This window comes from Notechis scutatus, chromosome 1 (genome assembly GCF_049901735.1).
Source record: "Notechis scutatus isolate UNSWTSFEM ecotype Mainland chromosome 1, rNotScu1.2, whole genome shotgun sequence".
In the NCBI taxonomy this organism is placed as follows: Eukaryota; Metazoa; Chordata; class Lepidosauria; order Squamata; family Elapidae; genus Notechis; species Notechis scutatus.
Window position 1 is genome coordinate 148,880,672 of NC_142009.1, and position 21,899 is coordinate 148,902,570.

The 21,899-nt window shown below is 38.7% G+C and overlaps 1 protein-coding gene across 1 annotated transcript; it reads right to left on the minus strand.

The window, feature by feature from the left end:
• Positions 1 to 7,101: 7,101 nt before the first annotated feature.
• MKKS (MKKS centrosomal shuttling protein) lies at positions 7,102 to 21,875 on the minus strand. Its single transcript, XM_087948469.1, has 4 exons — positions 20,891 to 21,875; positions 13,095 to 13,270; positions 10,630 to 10,740; positions 7,102 to 9,131 (listed from the first exon to the last, which is right to left on the minus strand). Exons 1-4 carry the CDS (start codon positions 21,873 to 21,875, stop codon positions 8,691 to 8,693), a joined length of 1,713 nt encoding a protein of 570 aa, XP_087804595.1. The 3' UTR covers positions 7,102 to 8,690.
• Positions 21,876 to 21,899: the final 24 nt, after the last annotated feature.

Genomic DNA, 21,899 nt, shown 5'->3' on the forward strand with positions numbered 1-21,899 from the left:
ATTTCAATGCAGAAACAACAAAGAATTTTGGCTAGGTTTCTCAACATCGCCGTCATCATCACCGCCAACTCTCTGCTATTACATCTGTCCACTTTCAGGTTTATACAACTCATCCTTTCACCATAACTCATTGCTGGGAAGGAGAACATAAAGAGGGCCCCATGTAAAGTACATATCAGTACTGGGGGAAAGGAGGAATCTCTGCAAATTTTACTCCTCTAGTCATTGCCGGCAACAAGGGGTGGCACTTATCTAGTTCGAGATCATGAGCCAGCAATGTCCGAAGACATTTCCATGGTCATGTGACCAGCATGTCACGGAGCACTGTTTCTTCCCCACCGAAGTGTTATCTTTTCATCAACTTGCATTTGCATGCTTTCAAACTGCTACGTGAGCTGTTACTGTAGGTGAAGACAGGAGCTCACCCTGCTGTGTGATGCTCAGTTCTTGAACCTGGGTCAGCTTTCCAACTGATAAGCCCAGCGTCTTAACCGCTAAGCCACCATGCTGCCCTGGGGGAAGGAGGGGAAAAGCACCTCAATCACTCATTTACTTTTAAAGTGGCAAAACTATCAGATTAGTTTCTATAAATGTCAATGGCTGAAACTCACCAATTAAGAGGAAAAAAATATTAACTAAATTGCAGAAACAAAATATAGACATTGTATGCCTTCAAGAAACACATATACATAAATATCAGAGCAAATTGTTAGAATCAACAAAATTGAGAGATTTATATGTATCTATGATTTATATGTATTTATATGTATTAGATTTATATTTATTTTTACAAAAAAGGGGGAATAGCAATATATATTAGAAAACACAATCAAAACAAATTTATGCAGACGAGGAGGGTAGAATTTTAATGTTAGAACTATATGTAAATGTTGTTAACTGTCATATATGCACCAAATGAGAAACAGGAAAAATTCTATAACAAATTATATTAAAAAATTAATAGAACTGGAATATGAGAATATATGTTTGGTAGGTGACTTTAATGTGATAGTGAATCAAGAAAAAGAGTATAAGAGTATGGATTAAAAAAAAAAAGGAAAACATTACCAAAAATATTCTATCAAATGATAAATGAATTAGGATTACAATTAGGTAAAGAATAAGAAACTATATACTTATATCTATATTCATATATATCTATATTTATTTATATATTAAGTTGAAATTATATAATGAAAGAAATGTGTGTACAAGATGAAAGATAAGGAAATGTAAAAGATGTCTTGATGTTGATATAATGATGTATAAAGTGTTATTTTATGTTTTTAAATTTTGAAAACTAAATAAAATTAAATGATAAAAAAATAAAATAAAGTGGCAAAACTGGCCAATTAAAGTATCATTTCCCAAATTATTTTAACATTTAGGATTCCCCACCCATTGATTTCAGTGTGCAGAAAGGGAAAGACTGCACCGACATGATCACAACCTCTTTAGTCCAGAGCAAGCATGGCATAGGGTTAAGGGGTTGAGGTAGGAATGGAGAGACCCAGGTTCTAGTCCCTGCTCAGGAACAAGAACTCACCGGGCATCTTTAAGAGCAATTACTCAGTCTCATCCTGACTTATTTCATAAGGTGGTTGTTGTGAAGGCCAATACAAGAAATTAATGCTATGCTAACAGCCTGGAGCTCCTGAACGAAAGGTGGTATAAATATCCAATAATTTAGATCAGCATTTCTGGCTCTCTATTCTCTCCTGGAAACCACTATGCAAAAAAGAGAGGGAGTTTTATTAATGATGCCCCCATTCTTACAGCAGATACTTCTCGGCATTATGATCCTGAGTGCTTTGACCATTGCCTCTGCTTTCAGTCTGCTTGATTAGGAACTCAGTGTGGGGTTGCTTAGTTATATCACTTCTCAACTCAGCACCGGAGGTTTAGAGGTAGAGAGAAAAAGAATAAGGCAATGATCAAGGTTGTTGCAGCATGTATAGGCTGCTATAACTCTTGGGAGACTGAGACAGTCATTTTTGTTCAGGGCATTGGTGCTGAAGGAGGGTTTTGTAAGGCTGAGAAAGAAAGAGGAGTATCTAGTAATCAGCAGATGGGAGAGACTGTAACTGGCTTACCAAAGAAATGGATACTTAGTGCATCCTGCCGAGGAAAAATAATTTCCAAAGCTTCAAAGAAGTTCCGCTTTAATGAATTCACTAACAAGGAAGGATGGAGAGCTTCCATTCAAGCTCTTGGGATTCTGTACAGTATTCTCACCCTTAACTCGTACAGTCTGAGGGATTCTCTCTCTCTCTCTCCCTCTCCCTCTCCCTCTCTCTCAAAGTTTCTAACCTAGTGCCTTAATTGCTACTTGAAACTGACCCAATATGGACCAGCATAGGAGATTACTAAGAGATTAAGAAGACAATCTGATAGGATTGTGCTGATAAGAATAATAGCTTAAATTTTAAAATTGAGAATGGGAAAAACTTTACGTATTTAAAGTAGTCTTGTTTACAGAATAGTTACATCATAATAAGACACAATTATTAGCAAAAATATCATATTGGCAGGGGTGATGAGGAACAAGATTTCATAAGTTTTAGAAAATCCATGAACAGCAAGCCTGTAAATTCAACAGTTTTCAAAGTCTTCTTTTGTGCATGGAGTAGAGAAGTTCAGGCCCAAGACTGGATGAGGTTAAGTTCTAATATGGAAGCCAAGGTCACCAATATATCTATGAATGGTTCCTTTCCTCTGGTGAGGCTCTTCTTTTATATTTTTTATTTGAAAATAAGAAACCTACATACTGTAAAAGAAGGTGACACCCTTCACATCACCCTTATTTTTAAGAATGCTTCAGTGTCTTAAATAGATCTGATAGCCTTCTTTATATAGAAGACTGGAGGATGGCTACAGCTGAACACTCAAGTTGGAACTCTCTCCAGAAAATGAAAGTAAACAGATTGTTCGTTGGCTAACAGAATATATGCCCTGCGGAGGCATCTATCAGATAGAGAGGATTTATCACAATGATGAAATATGCACTGCGATGTTGTTCTGCAGACTCTATCCCAGGTATACCATACTTGTATGTGACAGTGCAACACCTAAACAAGAATGGGCAACATTTGCAAGGTGGCATTACAATACAAATTTTGTATTTCTCTCCCTTGCAGGAGCCCACTTTTATGAATGAAGCAGCTCTTCCAGACTGCATCAGCTATTGTCTCACTGACCAGTCCAACAGATTGCATAATTCAGCGAATGTGCTGCTCCAAAGTTTTTTCCCTTCCCCTGTACCTACTTTACGAATCCTAATACTTACTGATTTTTGAAATCTTATGCATTTTAACAATTGTAAACTCTAAAACTGTCATCCCCAGCTCTTTTATTCTGGTTATTTAAGCATTGCTTTTCCCCTAAAAATAAATCAGCTTATGTTTTTAGGCAGACACCGAAAAGTCCTTCTCGTGTGATTATGATAAGCCAAATGCATTTCTTTTCCCTGTATAAAAATAACCCTCTTGCCCAAGGCTCAGAATCTTTTCTCTCTTTGTGCTCATTTGCAGAAAACCTATTTCATGCACTTCCAGAAATGTTGTTCGAAGTCCAGTAATTAGTTTTGTGTAGGCATTTCTCTTCCAAAGACAAAGCCCAGCTCCCTGAAAAGACTAAGAATTTAGAAAGGTTAATAAAAGTTTTAAATTAATGCTGGGGTGCTCTTTGGATTTGCTGTGGCCAGCAACATTTTGCTGCTAAGAGTCAAAATTCTCTGACAAATCTATCAAATTCCTTCAAAAGGTTGTAGGAGAAAGTGCTGCAGTTGCTGAGCAGGGGTTTTCTGGTATACGACTGAGTGTCAAGCACAGGATCTATTTAAAAGTTTTCTGCACGAGAGCAGAATGTTCTAAATTTTAATGTGTGGAGGCAATGGATTGGAGATTTAATATTTCTGATATTTAAAATAACTGTGGGGTTCCAACTGCCATGTTGGAATTAATCTTGCAAGATCAAAGTTCAGGATTCCACTTAACTAAACATTTCGGGACTACTAAAGTACCATCGGTTATGAAACTAAAAAGTGCAATTCCAATGCACCAGGACCCCAACATTTGAAGAAATACACATCTCTGCAAATATATATATATATATATATATATATATATATATATATATATATATATATATATATATATTTTCTTAAGTTTTCGCGGGTACTTACATGTATGGTGTTCGGCTTGGTTCGGGTATTTTCCCACGTCATTGTAGTTGTTCTTTTAAAGTTGTAGCAACGTTTCAGCAGAATCTCATCTGCCATCATCAGGCTTCTGTATTGTGTCCGTCTGTGAGTCAGACTTTACAGTGGTTTCAGATTTGAATTTGGGGCAGCCTATTGCTGTGCCAGAATGGTTTTTTCTTCATCCTGATTGGTTGGGAGTCTTGGTCTGTGTTTATTGGTCTCGGAGTTTGCTGTGTTCTGCTTGATTGGTGTCTCTAATATCTTCTGTCTGTTTTTTGGCTCTTTTTGTATCTTGATTGGCTGGCAGCATTGTGTTGCTTTATTGGAGGCCTTTAGTGCAGCTTGGCTTCGGGTAAATGGACGGCTATCATTAGTTAGGAAGCTGGGTTTCATCTGGGTGCCTGGTTGGGATGTGTTTGAGCTGGAGGTATCAGGGGATCTGTTTGTGCCCAGGTGTTTGCCTGGCTTGTGGTGTGGAGATTTTTTGTTTGTGAGTGCAGGCTTCCAAATGATTGACAGCCTGGTGGAATCATCTCTTCTATTCATGCTTTCTGGTCTTTTTTCAATCTCTATGGCTTCTCTGATGATTCTGTGATTAGGGTTTTCTATAGTGGCCAGGGTTTTGGTGCCATTGAAGTCCAACACATAGTCCAACACATGGAAGCCACAGGTCATAGCATCAACTTCAATGGCACCAAAACCCTGGCCACTATAGAAAACCCTAATCACAGAATCATCAGAGAAGCCATAGAGATTGAAAAAAGACCAGAAAGCATGAATAGAAGAGATGATTCCACCAGGCTGTCAATCATTTGGAAGCCTGCACTCACAAACAAAAAATCTCCACACCACAAGCCAGGCAAACACCTGGGCACAAACAGATCCCCCTGATACCTCCAGCTCAAACACATCCCAACCAGGCACCCAGATGAAACCCAGCTTCCTAACTAATGATAGCCGTCCATTTACCCGAAGCCAAGCTGCACTAAAGGCCTCCAATAAAGCAACACAATGCTGCCAGCCAATCAAGATACAAAAAGAGCCAAAAACAGACAGAAGATATTAGAGACACCAATCAAGCAGAACACAGCAAACTCCGAGACCAATAAACACAGACCAAGACTCCCAACCAATCAGGATGAAGAAAAAACCATTCTGGCACAGCAATAGGCTGCCCCAAATTCAAATCTGAAACCACTGTAAAAGTCTGACTCACAGACGGACACAATACAGAAGCCTGATGATGGCAGATGAGATTCTGCTGAAACGTTGCTACAACTTTAAAAGAACAACTACAATGACGTGGGAAAATACCCAACCAAGCCGAACACCATATATATATATATATATATATATATATATATATATATATATATATATATATATGTATGTATGTATGTATGTATGTATGTATGTATGTATGTATGTATGTATGTATGTGGGTGATGGGTGGGGGGAGGAATTCTTGGCTGACTATTGGAGGAGAAAAATGTACTGGAATGCTTAGAATTTATGACGGGAAGGACTCCCCTCCCCTTGGCAACAGGCACATCTCATTTGCATCTATTATTTCTGATCTTATGGCTTGCATGTGCTTGATAACTTGATATTGGCAGAACTGGGGTTGTAGGGGGAATACATTGTCTGAGAAAACTTGATTTCCACAATTGTCTGCATTTTTAAAAGCTTCCTTTCCCCAAATGGGTTATCTTCGAAGGTATGTTCTTGTTTTCAGACCATTCACTTTAAGCTATAATTTTTATTTGATTTCTTCCTGGAGAAAAGAAAGAAAAAGAAAAAAGTTGGTTGCTTGCCACAAAAATTGTAGGGTCTAGGAAGATCACCATTTAATTATAGGTTTTGGTTTGACATCTTACAGTTGCAAATTTTGTACAAATGGAAAGAAACAAGAATAAAAGATGCTCAGTATGACTAATTCAAACTTAGTCGATGGGAAAAACAATTGGAAACCATTTTTCCCAAGTGGGCTGAAAATCAAGCAACTGAATGGAAGATGTGAGCCTCAAAAGTTGGCTGGCCTTGGTGGGGAGAGGAGAATGTGCAAAGTAAAATCCCAACCACTTTAGTGTTATTTTGGATGAGCAAACCAAACAAGAGTAGCTTAGAGCTACATTTCATTTTTGACTTAACACATTTGTCTGTTTTTTTGTTCAAAGATAGATCAAAACCAGAACTACGTGCATTTATCAAGTGTGTGCCTTACATGTAGCAAAACTCAAAAATAAAGACAACTCGCAGATCAAAACAAATTTTTCGGTTCCATACTAAACTGCTGATTTTGTTTTATTAAGCAGGATTGTACTTGGCATGGATTTATTGCTTCCAGATGGCATGGCACATCTTCTGAACCGACCAAGTGAATATTTATTAGAATATTTTCATATACTGCGTTGCAAACAGTATCCCCAAAATGCAGACATCAGTAAACTAGTCAAGAATTTAATTGAAATAAACAAGAACTCCTTAAGAGAAGACTCAGCTGCAGAAATTATATTCCAATGGATAGTACAAATTCAGAATAACACAAGCTAAGTTATCTAGTTAAGATTTGATTATGTTAAGTAGGATTTTCTGTTTTTCCTTGATTTTGATGTGGTTTCAAAAGGTACTTTGATTACAGATGTAGTTGACATGCGGAAGCTAAGCTGTCAATTGAGAGACACCATTGACATGTTTTGGGAATGACAACAATGGATCAGATTTCAAGCACTTAGATTGTGGAACTCTGTTTACAGCTGATATATCCTCCTATGTGGGGCATATTAAAATGAGTGACTTCTTTATTCTGATTTTAAACAAAATGATTTTTTAAGTTCTTCTTTTAGACAGGTTATGAAGAAAAAGCAGATTAAACACAGAGAGTCATAATCAAAGAGCCATCTGAGGTAATATCTTTATTAGACCACTCATGATTATAAAACGATCTTCTGATTTCAACAATTCAGGAAGAAAAGTACTAAACAAAGTTAGTGTAAAAACACAGGCAAGAATTTACAGCTCACTTTTCAAGATCACCTGCAAATTGGGTAGCTAATAATAATGAAGAAGAGAGTAACAAAATGAGATGTGTGTGTTTAATTTTTTATGTTAAAAACATATTTATATAAACCGTGTTAGGAAAAAATATGTCAGTTCATATTCAAAGCATAGATGCACGCAGACTTCGGTAAAAAATATTCAAGGTGGTAGCCATAATAGGTGACACACATAAAAATGGTAGCACTTTGATTGCACTATGATAGCCACCACTCTGATTTTTTTTAACCATATCCCAGGATATTCCCAGTTCAAAGACTGAAGCAACTGCTCCATATTGTAAGCAATCCATTCTTACTACCAATTGTATCTGAAACACTTTTGATATATTAAATGGAAGGAGAACAGGCAGAATTGATGTTTCAGTTATGGTATGATATTCATTAGAGGTGGAAATTAAAATTATTTATAAGGTTACCTCTTTAAGAACTAAACTTTTAGAATCTCTAAAACAGCTAACTCAAAAAAGCCAGCAGGCAAGAACCTCACATTTTTAACCTTTTTCTGTTTTGGAAGATAAAAGTAGATAACAAAATAATTTGTTTCCTATATTAACATTTCTGCAATGAAATTAATAAAGGTAACAGGAAAGAAATGAGAAACTTTTCTCAATGTAATATATCTAATTTAGCTGATGCTAGAAAAAATAGTATTTTTTGTACATACTCTTGAAAAATATTTTGAATCTGTAACAATCTATTACAACTAAACCAGTTTTAAATTAAACAATTCCTAAATTAAGAATGAAATATTCTTAATTTGGACTTTACTTATATTTGAACTGTTCTCTTAAAAAAATGTGGCAGCTGAATTTCAAAGTTGACACTGTGTTTTGAAAAATAGTTTATTTAGAATCCAATTATGTTGCACCAGTCCTTAAATTATTAATCTATGACATATCTAATGATATATGATGTTTTCCATGGTGAGCTAAAATAAGTAACATAATTTATTACAGAGGCTAATATAATATCTGGTGTTATCATCTGTACATTAAATTTTTGTTTAGTCACAATCTTTTACTTTACACATTCTGGACAAACAGTGGTAATGGTATCCTAGCCAAAGATGTTACATATTTCCATAAGTGTTTTCAGTAGCATATGCCTTTTTTAAAATTTCAAACATGCAAAGAAACAAAAATAAGACCAAACTATCTATGTTACATCAAGAAATGCCAAGTTGCAACCGATATTTCTGGTCCATAAGTATGGCACCCTAAAATACTTGCATATGTGCAAATGCTTCTCTGGAGTCTGTAACGCAGCAGGAATTGCTTTTTTCTTCCAGTAATAGATTGGTAGGAAATACCAAAACATGACCTTGAGAATCCCAATGTTTGTTACAGATTTTCTGAAGTTGCAAGAGACGTGGTTGGAAAGAGGCCTAGAATTGCATAAATGCATCACAGTTGCTAAATGGGCACACACAACTAATTACGATCTTCAATTATATGTGAGATATCTAAAATGAGATGGGCTGTCTCGACTGCGACTTGCAAACCGTTCCGCTTTGCAGCAAAACAATCCAGGACAAGATGGTCAGCAGACGTTACAGAGGTCTCGTTAACACAGTTTTGGGGAAGGAAAGAAACAGAATGACAGTTTAACATCTTCCAGTTGAGGTCTTCCTGTTTGTTGCAAAGGCCGCACCCACACTTTTGAACAAAATCTGACCAATCAGAGTTGCTAGGAATGTTAGGTGGAACAGACCATGAATGACCCCAATGGGTATCAGTGAGAATGTCACCACTGTCATGCTCCAGAGAGTGAGCAATGGACTCTAGCGAGTGGCAAAAACAATCAGTTACTAAGTGGAATTCCTCCGAAGAACAACCTAGATCTTTCAAGGTCCCCTCGGTTACACTACAACTCTAGAACAGAGGGAGAAAATGAGAGTTGTTGTTACTCATTGACCTACTGTGCATTAGTAGGTCATGTATTAGTATAATACTATTTATCAGTTTATAAGAACCGTGGTGGCACAATGGTTAGAATGCAGTACTGCAGGGCTAACTTACTGCTGACTCCAGGAGTTTGATTCTGGGCGGCTGAAGGTTGACTCAGCTTTCCATCCTTCTGAGGTGAGTAAAATGAAGACCCAGATTATTGGGGGCAATAGGTTGACTCAGTAAAATGCTTTGAGAGGGTTTTAAAGCACTGTGATTCGATATATAAGTCTAAGTGCTATTGCTGTTATAGCTCAATGTAAGATTATCTGGGAAGAAACCCACTGTGGTTTATGACCCTCAAGTAAGTGTCAAATAGTTTGATGGCAGCCCTCAACTTGTGAGTGTAATGGAGTCTACCCTTCGCTGGTTGTAAATCAATGGAAGTTGTAAAGTGCCACATGACCAACCCAATTTTACAACCTTTTTTGTTCTGATTGTCAAGTTAACCAATTGTTCACGATGTTTTGTTGAAAACTAGAAGTAAATGCTGGTTTTTGGCAAAAACATGGTTACATGACCATGGGATTTACAAATGGACATACATGTGGGCCAGTTGCAAAGTGCCCAAAATGTGCTGCAGTGACCATGGGGAGGGAAGCAACCATTGGAACTTCAAAAACAGGACACAGGTACCCCTCTGAAAGATCTGCTGTAACTTCATATGGTCACTAGGTGACCAATCATAAGTTAAAGACTACCTGTAAGTCCTTTTGCATGAGAAAGATTCATTGCCTGAAAATGAAGACACAATTGAGGTCCTTGTACACAATTGAGGTCCTTGTACAATATTACAGTTCTAAAAAACAAATACGCCCATATAATATTTTCTATGCTGCCTTAATTTAATATTATTTCTGGAAAAGAATTGTGTGGCCTTCAAGTGCACTGTCAAAGAACATAATTGGGTTGCATTTATTTTCCAACATAGAACCTTTGCATACTTTTCCTTTGCCTAACAGATGCCATCCCCTAGTCAGAATTGGCTGATCCAGAAAAAAAAAAAATTAAGCAGCACCTGATTTGGTTAAGATAGATGGGAGATTGCCAAGAGATCTCAAGCCTAAAGTCAAGCTAAACTGGGAACAGCAGCAGCAGCAACAAAAAAACTCCACACAAATTAAAAGCAGGGAAAAGGCAACGCAAATCATTTCTGCATTATTGCTCCAAAAATTACACAAACATGAAGTCACTAGTAATCAAGCTTGGTTCAACAATGTCCTTACCTTACCTTCTCCTTGCTTTATCCATAGCCTTAATATTGATTTTATAATACACAAATCTATAGAGACATACATGTATTAAATGTTATATAATATACAGCATGTGGTCTCAATAAGGTGTTTCATCTGTACTCATAAGCACATAGACATTGAGGAGCCTTAAATGAAGATTTAAATATCCCCCCATTAAATTTTCAAACCTTGTGCTTTATGTAGGAGGACACATGAGTTTCGGTACAGCCTCCGCCCAGCAAAATCCATGGATCTTTGACTGTTAACTGCAAAGCATGTTCCGCAGTTTGACAAGCAAGCTGCAGAGGGGGGGGAAAAGCACCAAATAGTTGTATTATAGACGCTGATATTTTCCCCTCCAAACAGAACATATTTTTTTTTCTCCAATTAATTTATCCTCCCTTCCTGCAAAGGAATTCTGGTTTAGTAGGCATACTAACTTATCCCATTTTATTTGCTCAGTTACAGATTAACATAGATTGTTCTAGGTATTTCGATCTGCTTTTATACAGCTTGACAGACAACTAATGTAATATTTAAATACTTAGCAAACCATGCAGGTAATCCTTGTGTAGTGATCACAACTAGTGAAGTTAAGTAAAGCAATTGCTGAGTAAAATCATGACTATGTTTACAATTTTAGTTCAGCTTTCTTTTGTTTTATAGACCATCAAGGTCTGTATGTAAATAGAAGGATTCTTATAAAATTATTTTATAATTAGCCATCATAAATGAGCGTTGCTAAATGAAGAGGTAGCCAAACCTACGTTCATTTTAATTTAATTGGTTTAAAAAGATGCATCAGTTAAAAAAGTGCAAATTACTAGATTTGTAAAGTAGAAGATTAAGTTACAAAATAAAAGCAGAAAAGTACTTTCATTATACATAATCAACAAGCACAGTCAACAGAGATTTTTGGATTACGCATGTTGCACTGAAATCAGAATGCAACAAAAACAAACCTGAAGATCTAAAACTGCACTGGAAACCCTTATATTGCAAATACGATGAGCAGTACAGATTATGTCCCATCCATGCTTAATAGGTGTGATGATCAGGAACATAGCAAACATTGCCATGGCATAAATTGCAATTCAATAGCCTGCAGCCAAATAATTAATCAGATAAAGCTGTGAATAGTAAGAGATATGCCCTTCTACCATTAGAAATGCTTACTTTTGATGAAGCCTGCAAAAGGTTTTTTTTTTTCCCTTCTCCCTTCCTTTAGGCCAGGGGTGTCCAACCTTGGCAACTTTAAGACTTGTGGACTTCAACTCCCAGAATTCCTCAGCCAGCAAGGACACCCCTGCTTTAGGCAATTATCTATCTTTCAGGCACGGGAGACATTTTCTTGACTCTAAAGATTTTTCTCTTTTTCTCACCAGAATTCTACCATATCTTCTGTCATTACTCTGCTCAGACAATTGCACTCAGCATGTGATATGGAAACCCCATTAACTTCCAGGAACTAAACCAATAATCTCTTGATTTAAACAAACCCAAGAGTTAATCTCAATGGAATTGAGCCTATTTGCACACACTTTGCAAAGCCCCATTTATCTAATCATTTCTCATTTTTTTTATCACCTCATCTTTGATAAAAAGAGGTGTTATTTTTCTTTTCTTGAGAAGATTTCTGTGCCAAAATACTCATCATGCTAATTTCCTTAAAATAGTCATTAAAAGCAGCAGCTGTAAATCAAGAAACACAATTTAATGCCTCTCAGCCTGATTTCATCAGCTCTCTGACAGAATACTAGAATATTTGCCCCATAACAACAATTACACTCACTGTCCTAAATACTGTCAAATATCTATTTGTTCAATGTTGTCCAAATATTACATTATTATAATTTTATTCTACCCTTTCTTTCCTAAAGAAATCCCTAAGGTCACATTCATGATCCTCTCTCTTTATTTATATTTTCACAATACATAGGCAAAGTAGTCTTTGACTTAAGTCCATAATTGAGCCCACTATTTCTGTTGTTAAGTGAGACATTTGTTAAGTGAATTTTGACCCGTTTTACAATCTTTCTTGCCTCAGTTGTTAAATGAATCAGTGCAGTTGATTAGTAACCCGGTTGTTAAGCAAAATCTGGCTTCCCCATTGACTATATGAATCAGCAGCCAAGTATTTGAATTTTGATCACATGATCATTGGGATGCTGCAAAGGTCATAAAAACAGTCATAAGCCACTTTTTCCAGGGCCATTGTAAATTTGAACGGTCACTAAATGAACTGTTGTAAGTCAAGGACTACCTGTATATGGAGAGGCTAAGAGAAGCCTACACTTGTACCTGCTGCTTCACTTCCCTTGACAAGAGAGAGAGGAAACTCATGACAATTATATTTTTCTCCAAACTTTATGTCAATTATATCCATGGCTATAGATTATATTTGTCTTCCTGGCATCCTTTCCCTAAATCATCTTGCATCTCATTAACAAACTCTCCAGACTTGGTCCACTTTGATTATTCGTTAAAGAGTGCCTTAAGCATCTTATTTGTAGTACAACTCTTGATTTCCATAAGCTTTAATGGTCTAAGATTATTATTGGTTTCATATGTAGAGAGAATTAACCAAGAGACCAACCTTCTAACAACATGCCCCTTCATCTAATGCTTGCTGCAAGATATATAAAGAGATTACCTTTAGTTCATCCCATGCTGTTTCATTCCTATTGCAGAGTAGCAAGCTGCAAACAACTGGCTGATCAGGAATTAGATGCAGGAACCATTTTGAATCAAAACATTGTGTATGTAAGTCCTTCAGATAGCCGTAACAAGCAGGAGACAGGAATTGTAAAGAAGGTATTGGCTGAGAACCTAATCAATTAAGGAAAATAAAGGCATGTATAATCCCATAAAGAAAGAAGCCTGTTTTAAATGACTGCTGGGAATGGAAAAGTTATTTGGGATAAAAAGAGATATTTTCTAAGGCTTCTATGTTCTTTAAATATTCTGTGGCAAGAAATAGAGGCAGGTAATTTGGACAAACCTTATAATTAATAGGGCTGCAAAAATTAAACGAATAAAGTTTATATTATGAAAGCATAATCTCAGAAAAGCACAGAACTTAATTTGTGAGATTTATTGCTCTAAGATGCTTCTGTGATAATCAATTAAATATTCTAATAAAAAGATCAGGTCAAGTGACAATGAGTTATCAACATTATCCATCATATGTAAATCTGAAAGTACTGTTAATTAATCATTTTTTCTAGTTAATTGGTGGGAGAGTCATATAGGTCCACCAGTCTTTCTAATCTATGTGATTTCTAATCTAAATTTGAAAGGGATGGAGTGGAAGTCATTTTAACAGGTCACCTTCCTTGCAGATAATTATGACAGACGATTGGCCACACATTATTCAATATTGTGGAAGGCAACCTTACTATTGTTGTGTTCTAGCCTCCTCTGCTGAGCCATAAGATGGCCCTGGAAACTGGCTGCAGCTGCTGAAGACAAGTTCTGGTTTCAGCTGAATGTTGGTCTTTAACATTTTTTGAATCATTACATGTTTTTGAACCCAGAAATTTCCACCGAGTCCACCAAGCACGAGAAAATGACTCATGTTGATCATATTTCCAGCATAAATCTGAAGTACTTTTATACCATTCTAGACAATTTTTCTGGAGCCATATACTAATGGTACAACATTGTATAAAATTCTTTTAACTGCTGATTTAATTTAAACTTCAACAATTTTAGCCACACATTTTCCCACTGCATATTGTATCCAAAGTTCTCAGTCCACTTAACTATACTCTTACCTGTTCTTCTGTTTCAAGTTTCAAGTTTATACATCTTAGCAATTATATGGTCATTATTTGTACATATTTCAACTTCAAATAGTTTTCTGCCGCTCAATTCTAAATGTTTATCTACCTTCAAACTTTCTCTTGTGTATCTGAAGACCATTGAAAACTAAATCCCTTTGCATCAATTGTTCTCTTGATTTCATTTTATGTCCTCTGTGTTCCTGTTCCAACAACTCTTGATAAGTTAATTTTTCTTTACCTACTGTTTCGTTCCTTTAAAATATTTCTTGTGCTGAGACCCATAAAGGCATTTTCGGGTACAGTCTGGATTTATATCAGTTCCAAATTCTCAATATGGCACAGTAATATAATGATTTTTAAGATCTATATTTACCTTAACTTTATCATACCATATTAAAATTGAAAGTCTAAGAGAATCTGGCAGAACCGAAAAATTGGTCTCACTGTACAGAATGAAGCAGGAAAGAGAATGCTGCCAGTGACATTCAATGTAGCAAAACACTTCTTCCAACAATTAAAAAAAATACTACACATATGGACATCAATGAATGGATAAAATAGTGAAATCAGGTTGATTATACACTAGTTATCAAAATTGATGAAAGACACAAAAAGTTTGTTTATTATACTAGTTGGACATTTTGGAAAGTGAAGTTAAATTCTCCTCAACAAATCTACTTTTTAGCAAAAATACTTCCAATAGCAAAAGCACAGAATTTGATAAAATACCATCATAACTGTTTAAAATCTTACAAATAGCAACAGCATTTAGACCAGAGGTGGTATTCAGCAGGTTCTGACAGGTTCTGGAGAACCGGTAGCGGAGATTTTGAGTAGTTCAGAGAACCAGCAATCCCACCTCTGACTGGAGATTTTGCAGTCTCCTTCCCCTGCCAGGCCCACCAAGCCACGCCCACAGAACCGGTAGCAAAAATTTTTTGAATCCCACCACTGATTTAGATGTATATACTGTCCCATATGCTCTGGGTGTTTTACAATGTAGAAGCATTATTTGCACTTTGCTCCCAACAATGCTAGGTCCTGTTGCCTAAGGAATGGAAAATATACATTTATAATCTAATATAAAAATGGAGCAATATTAAAAGAATGCTCAAACTCTCAAAACAATCGTACTTCTCTAACATACTAGTAAGATTAATATTTTAAAATTTTTCTACCCAATCTTTAATAAATTAGAATTTCTGGCTCTACTATGGTAGCTGGATTCACTCACTACTAACATCTGATCACTAATGGAAAAGGGAAGAGAATTTCAAACAGATACCCCCTTTTTTTTTTAATTCACTTTTTTCTTGTAAAAGGCCTTAAAAACCCAGGGTGGATTATCATATCTTTGTACTGAAGAAATTGTAGGAAGCAACAATTATAATGGGACATGGAGCAATTAATCGGGTAAGAAGTAACTCAAAGTTATAGATTGTCCCCTTTTATTTAACTTGCATGCAGAATATATAAGAAAGACCGAACTAGAAAAAATAGGAATTAAAATTCCTGGGAGAAACACTAACAATCTTTGATATGTCGATGATAACCAACCATTCTCATGCTCAGAAATGAAAAATATTTAACCTTTTGTAAGTGAAAAAGGGCGTTGGTACTTACCTGATACGCCCGTTCTCTGTGAGCTGTGAAGAGCATCCAGAAGTGGGAGATGCTTCAGTCTCTTCTGGAAAGGCTGGGCTTAAAACTCCGGGATGCTCCTCCTCCTCCTCCATGGGACACCTCCCCAGCATCCCCCCGTTTTATGAAGACTGAGTGCCAAAGTCCAGAACTCATCACCTAATCTAGATCCCTGACCGGAACGGAACCCCACCAGACGGAAAGAAATGGGTGGGGCTGGATGCTCTTCACAGCTAACAGAGAATGGGCGTATCAAGTAAGTACCAACACCCTTTCTCCCATGAGCTGTTCAGAGCATCCAGAAGTGGGACATACCAAAGCTTGGCCTGTCCTTAGGGAGGGACTCCGTCTGGATCGAAATCCACTCCTAAACTCTGTGGACCCTCTGCAGGACTCTTCTGCCAAATGAAGCGTCCGCTGAGGCATAGACATCAATTTTATAATTTCTTACAAAGGGCGATGGTGAAGCCCAAGTTGCCGCTCTACAAATTTCGTCTATGGAAGCCCATGTGGCCCATGATGCTGATGTTGCCGCACTCCTTGTTGAGTGGGCTTTAATGCCCTTAGGAACTGAGATGGACTGGCATTTGTAACTTTTAGCTACGGTGGCTCTCAACCATCTACCAATGGTCATTGACGACACCTTGTGTCCTAAAGTGGATGAGTTGAAGGATAGGAATAGAGCCTCAGATTTTCAAAATGCTGCCATGCGGTCTAGATAGATGTTTAACGCCCTTCGAACGTCAAGTCGATGCCATTGATGCTCCAGTCTATGAGATGGTTTCGGACAAAAATTTGGAAGCACCAACTCCTGCGCTCTGTGGAAGACTGAATTTACTTTAGGGGTGAACGTTGGATCCAATCTGAGAACCACTCTGTCTGCATGAAACACACACAGGTCCTTTCTCATCGACAATGCTGCCAATTCGGAAATCCTCCTTGCTGATGTGATCGCAATTAAGAAGACCACCTTATATGTCAAGAATTTGAGACTAGCAGTTCTTAAAGGCTTGAACGGGCCAGTTGTAAGTGCGGTTAACACCTTGTTGAGCTCCCAAATGGGATAGCAGTGAATTACAGGAGGTTGTAAGTTTGCAGCACCCTTAAGAAAGCTGCGGAGATGTGGATGGTGCGCTATGGAACGAAGGTCACCCCAGGATATCATCGAGGCTAAGGCTGCCACCTGTCTGCGTAAAGTATTTGGAGATAGGCCCTTGGTCAACCCCTCCTGTAAAAAGTCCAATAATTGTCCTATTGATGGGGTGGTTGGGTCGATCATAGACCCCCGGCACCAGCAACAGAAACGGACCACATGGCCTCGTATATACAATTTGTTGAGGACCGTCTGGATGCTTGTATGGTGGCAATGGCATCCTCTGAAATCTGTTGGGTCCTTAAACGGCTCCGCTCAACCTCCATATGGCTAGGCTGAGCCATTGTGGGTCCGGGTGAAGTACCGGCCCTTGCGAGAGGGAAACCCTCGATGGTGGAATTTTCCAAGGTTGTTCTCTCGACAGGTCCTGTAAGTCTGCAAACCACATTCGCCTGGGCCAGTAAAGGGTGACCAATATCAATTCCGCTCGTTCCTCCAATAACTTCTGGATCAACCTGGGTATTACAGGGAGTGGAGGAAACACATATAGAAGTCCGGGAGGCCACTGACATCGCAGGGCGTTGACGGCCTCCACCCCCTGAGTCGGCTAACTTGAAATATACTGGGGCAATTGGGCGTTGAGGGGAGAGGCAAATAGATCGATCACTGGTTGCCCAAACCTCTGCACTGCTTCCTGGAAGAAAGACGGGTGTAGGTGCCACTCTGTCTGATCTATCGTGGCCCTTCTGAGCCAGTCCGCTTGTGTGTTTAAGGCCCCTGCTATGTGCTCTGCCTTGAGCGAAAACAGATTGGCCTCGGCCCACTTGAACAACCTGGCTGGCTCCAGCATCAGAAGTTTGGAGTGGGTACCCCCGTCTGTTTACGTGGGCCTTGGTTGTGATATTGTCTATCAAGACCAGAATGTGGTGTGATTGGAAAAGGGGTAGAAAACTGCGTAACTGCTCGCAGCTCCAACAGGTTGATGCTTTGTGATTGTTCGGAAATAGTCCAACTTCCCTGTGCAGTGTGGGATTGGAAGTGAGCTCCCCATCCTGGCCGAAGCCAGACCGAATGGTAGGGCGATATATTCGTAGTGCCAATCACAATAGCAAAATCTAAGATATTTGTAGTGAGCAGGTCTAATTGGTATATGTAGATAAGCCTCTGTCAGATCTATAGAGGTCAGGACATCGTTCTCTCTGATGCTGAGCAGAATGGACTGGAGAGTAGTCATCTTGAATTTTCGATAAACCAATGATCTGTTCAGACGTTTGAGGTCCAGAATTGCCCTCCAGCCCCCCGAACTCTTTGGGACCACAAACAATAGAGAGTAACAGCCTTGACCCCATTGTTCAGATGGGACCTCTCTAATGGCCCGAATATGCAGAAGATGATTGATAGCCTCCTGCATCAATGCTCTCTTAATGGGGTCCGTGGACCTAGGGCTCCTAATGAAAAAGTTCAGGGGGGAGGATTGAAACTCTAGTGCCAAACCAAACCTAACAGAGTCCCTGACCCACGCATCAGAGATGGAGCTGTCCCATTGATCAGCAAACAATTTTAGCTGCCCTCCAATGGGAGCTGCTGTCAAAGACTCACTTGGGACAACGAAAAAATCGGCCTCTGGTACCTCTGGGGTTTCTTCTGTTTTGGCCTCCCCGCTGACGTCTATTGGAAGATTCCGACCTATCCTGTCTAAAACTGGGTCTGTAGCCTGAAGTTCTCTGCGATCTGGGAACGTATGGGCCTTGATAGTAGGGCCGAAAGGAACCCCTTCGAAACGACTGGGGCGTTCTGTTTTCAGACCTCCAAAAAAGAGGGGGAAGCACTTTTTTCTTGTTTCTATTCTCAATAAGCAGGGGCGAACTTGAAGCCAGCCATTGAAAATGGCGGGAAGGCAGAATCTCCGATGTTAATTGCCTGAGCAGTTTAACAAGCCGCTGCTGCTGACTCTCTAAATTGTCAGATAAATGGTCCTGTCAGTCGAAACGGCAAGGAGAAGTGAGCCGCGGCTGTGAGCGCTCCGCCAAGATCGCAGAGATAAGACGATCGGGGGATTAGATAAGCTAATTGCCTGAAGTGGCCATCTCAGGCTGCCTGCGGAGTGGCAGGCTCCGCCAGCCACAAAGAACTGCTCTCAAACTGATCGGGGGGATGACCTAATAGAGCCACAAGCCTTGAAATCACCAAATTAATTGGGGAAAAATTTACAAGCCGAATTAAACCAAGAGCAAACCTGAATTTTGACTAGCTGAATCAGAAAACCGTTCCAGTCAGGGAGTGCACAACCTCTTACCAGGCTGAGCTAAAACTGCGGGACGCTGAGGAGGTGTCCCGTGGAGGAGGAGGAGCGTCCCGGAGTTTTAAGCCCAGCCTTTCCAGAAGAGACTGAAGCACCTCCCACTTCTGGATGCTCTGAACAGCTCATGGGAGAAAATAAAGGACAAAAAACAATTTGCTCCTGTATCAAAATCAAACAAAGGAAAATTAAGTCAAGAGACAATGCCAACCCTGTGCAAATAGTAGGTAGAGAAGTTCAAAGAAGCCACTTTCTAGATTCAAATGGTGAATATAGTCATGAAAAAAATGACCTCTCTTACTTGAGAAGAAAACTATGATAGGTCTAGACAAAACATCTAGTGTTTTTTGGACATGGAAAACCATGGTTTTCCCAGATGCAAATATGACTGTGAGAGTTGAATCATCAAAGAGGCTGAAACACAAATTATTTTCATTAACATTTCATTGTACATTATATGGAGCCAATTCTGATTCTGCCTTAGCAGCATGCAATATTGTAGTTAAAAGTATAGTTAAAAGTGTAGTTAAAAGTCAAAAAGGCTCCATCTAAGTTGCAGTAGAGCATAGTAATTTGATAGTGCTTCAAATGATTTATTCTTAATACTGCTGAATGCAATTACATTTTGTGGAAATATGTGATTGTGATTCAAATTCTAGGATCTAACTAGACTGGACTTTGATGCTGTTTATGTTAAAAAAAAACCTGATGTCCTTTAAATCCTGGATATTTCTTCAGAGATGTTTCAACTGAATTATTCAATGAAGTTGTATATCAACTATTTTAATACAAATAATGTCAGAAATGTTTCAATAGTATTGCCCATGACAAGGGAAGGAAACAAAATTGATTTTAGCTTGGCCTACTGTGATTCGTGAAATGTAATCCATGATCTGTTCCTTTAACATGAGGTGTGACACTTTCTAGGGAGTTTCACCTGGTTTAGTGTAAATAGAAGGCTGAGTGATACGCTATCTTGCTTTAATAGGTTTTATCATTGCGGAATGGAAATCAGGATAGGTTCTACTCATTTTCAAGCAATTATTTACAAGAGCTGTAATTAAGAAAACTGAGGGAAGCAACAGTTGTTGAAATATTTGGGCGTCTACCACCCATTATGTGGGATCTGGTGGAAAAAGCACGTTCATTGTCCTGTCCAAAAGGTGGGATCCAGGAACAAAGCCTTTTCTGCCATGGGACTTGCCCTCTGGAACCTCATCTCCCCTAAGTGGTCTCCTCCTTGAAAACCTGGGTTTTGCCCTTGAGTCTGGGACCAAGGGTATGGGTGAGCTCATTTCTTGCTCTTACCTGTGTTAACTTAGTGTTCCTAGTTGCTAAGTTACTTTATGTTAACTCTGTTGTTTTAAAGCTGATTCTTTATTGTTTTTAATTGTTAGTCTCCAAGAGTTATGCACACGAGATGGGAAACGAAATACATTAAATAAGCAAGTAAATATATGGGATGAGATTAGAGATAGGTCAAACACATGACCATTGCTCAATTAATAATCTAGCATTTACAATTTGGACAGCTAGAGAACTGACAAAATATTTCTGCTAATAGTTTGCCACTTCCCATTTTCTTGTGGATCATATCTGAAAGTGATCATGTCTGAAAGCTTATTCATTACCTGTCATTTTCTTCAGGGGCTCCATCATTCTTATTCCAACTCTCTCGACAGCAACAATATTGTTCTCCTTTAAATACTGCTTCAAGGTTGGGTGGATGACCTTCTGGCATATCACAAGACCGACACCATCACTTATTACTTCCCTGCCTAGACTGAGTAACTGATCCAACATTTCAGCTTCTAGAGAAATTCCACGATGGATAAGTATGGCTCCTTCTCCGGCATGAGACAAATGCCCTGACATAGACATGCCAAACAGAGCCACTTTGATCTGGCCTGAAGCAGTTCTTTGGAAAGGCAGGGTCAGATGCATTTCTGGCATTTCAATTAAAAGTCCAGGATAGACAGTAGAATCCATAACTCTCTTATTTTTTACAGGGATGTAATGGCATTTTCCTAGCACGGCACTAGAATCCACATTTTGGGGGATTGTAAACAGAAAGGCCTTTAATACCAATATACTGATATGATCGGCTTCCTTCCTGCTAAGCATGCAAGCACGTTTGCTCAATATAATGCTGCGCACCAGGCTAAGGAGAAGCTTAGAACTGCTGAAATCCACCGGGATTCGGCAACCACAGGTTTCAGATGAAAGGTAGTCAATGCAGAGGCTCAAAATATGTTTGCTAATTTTAATGAAAGGGTACCGAGCCATATTCAGGCTTTCGTATTTTTCAAGCAAGCTGCAGCAAAAGATTGCCGTAAATAAGCCACTGTCCCTGAAGAGCGCAAGGTGATTCTGCACAGAGGCAACCAGAAGCTTTAAGACGGGAAGAGTGACACAAAGACTACTCAGCAAAACCGAAGATTGTGATGAAATACGAACATATCCTCCCGTGCCATTGTGAAATTGTTTGAGCCTACCTGTGGGGCCATAGCAGGACTTCATTATCTTACTAAATGTGGAGGCAGCCTGGCTAATCACCTCCTTAGTTAAAGGCCCAGTGGTGCAGAGAGAAGGTTTTTTAACATCAGCGCGAGACATCTTTCCCGACAAAATTCCAGTCAA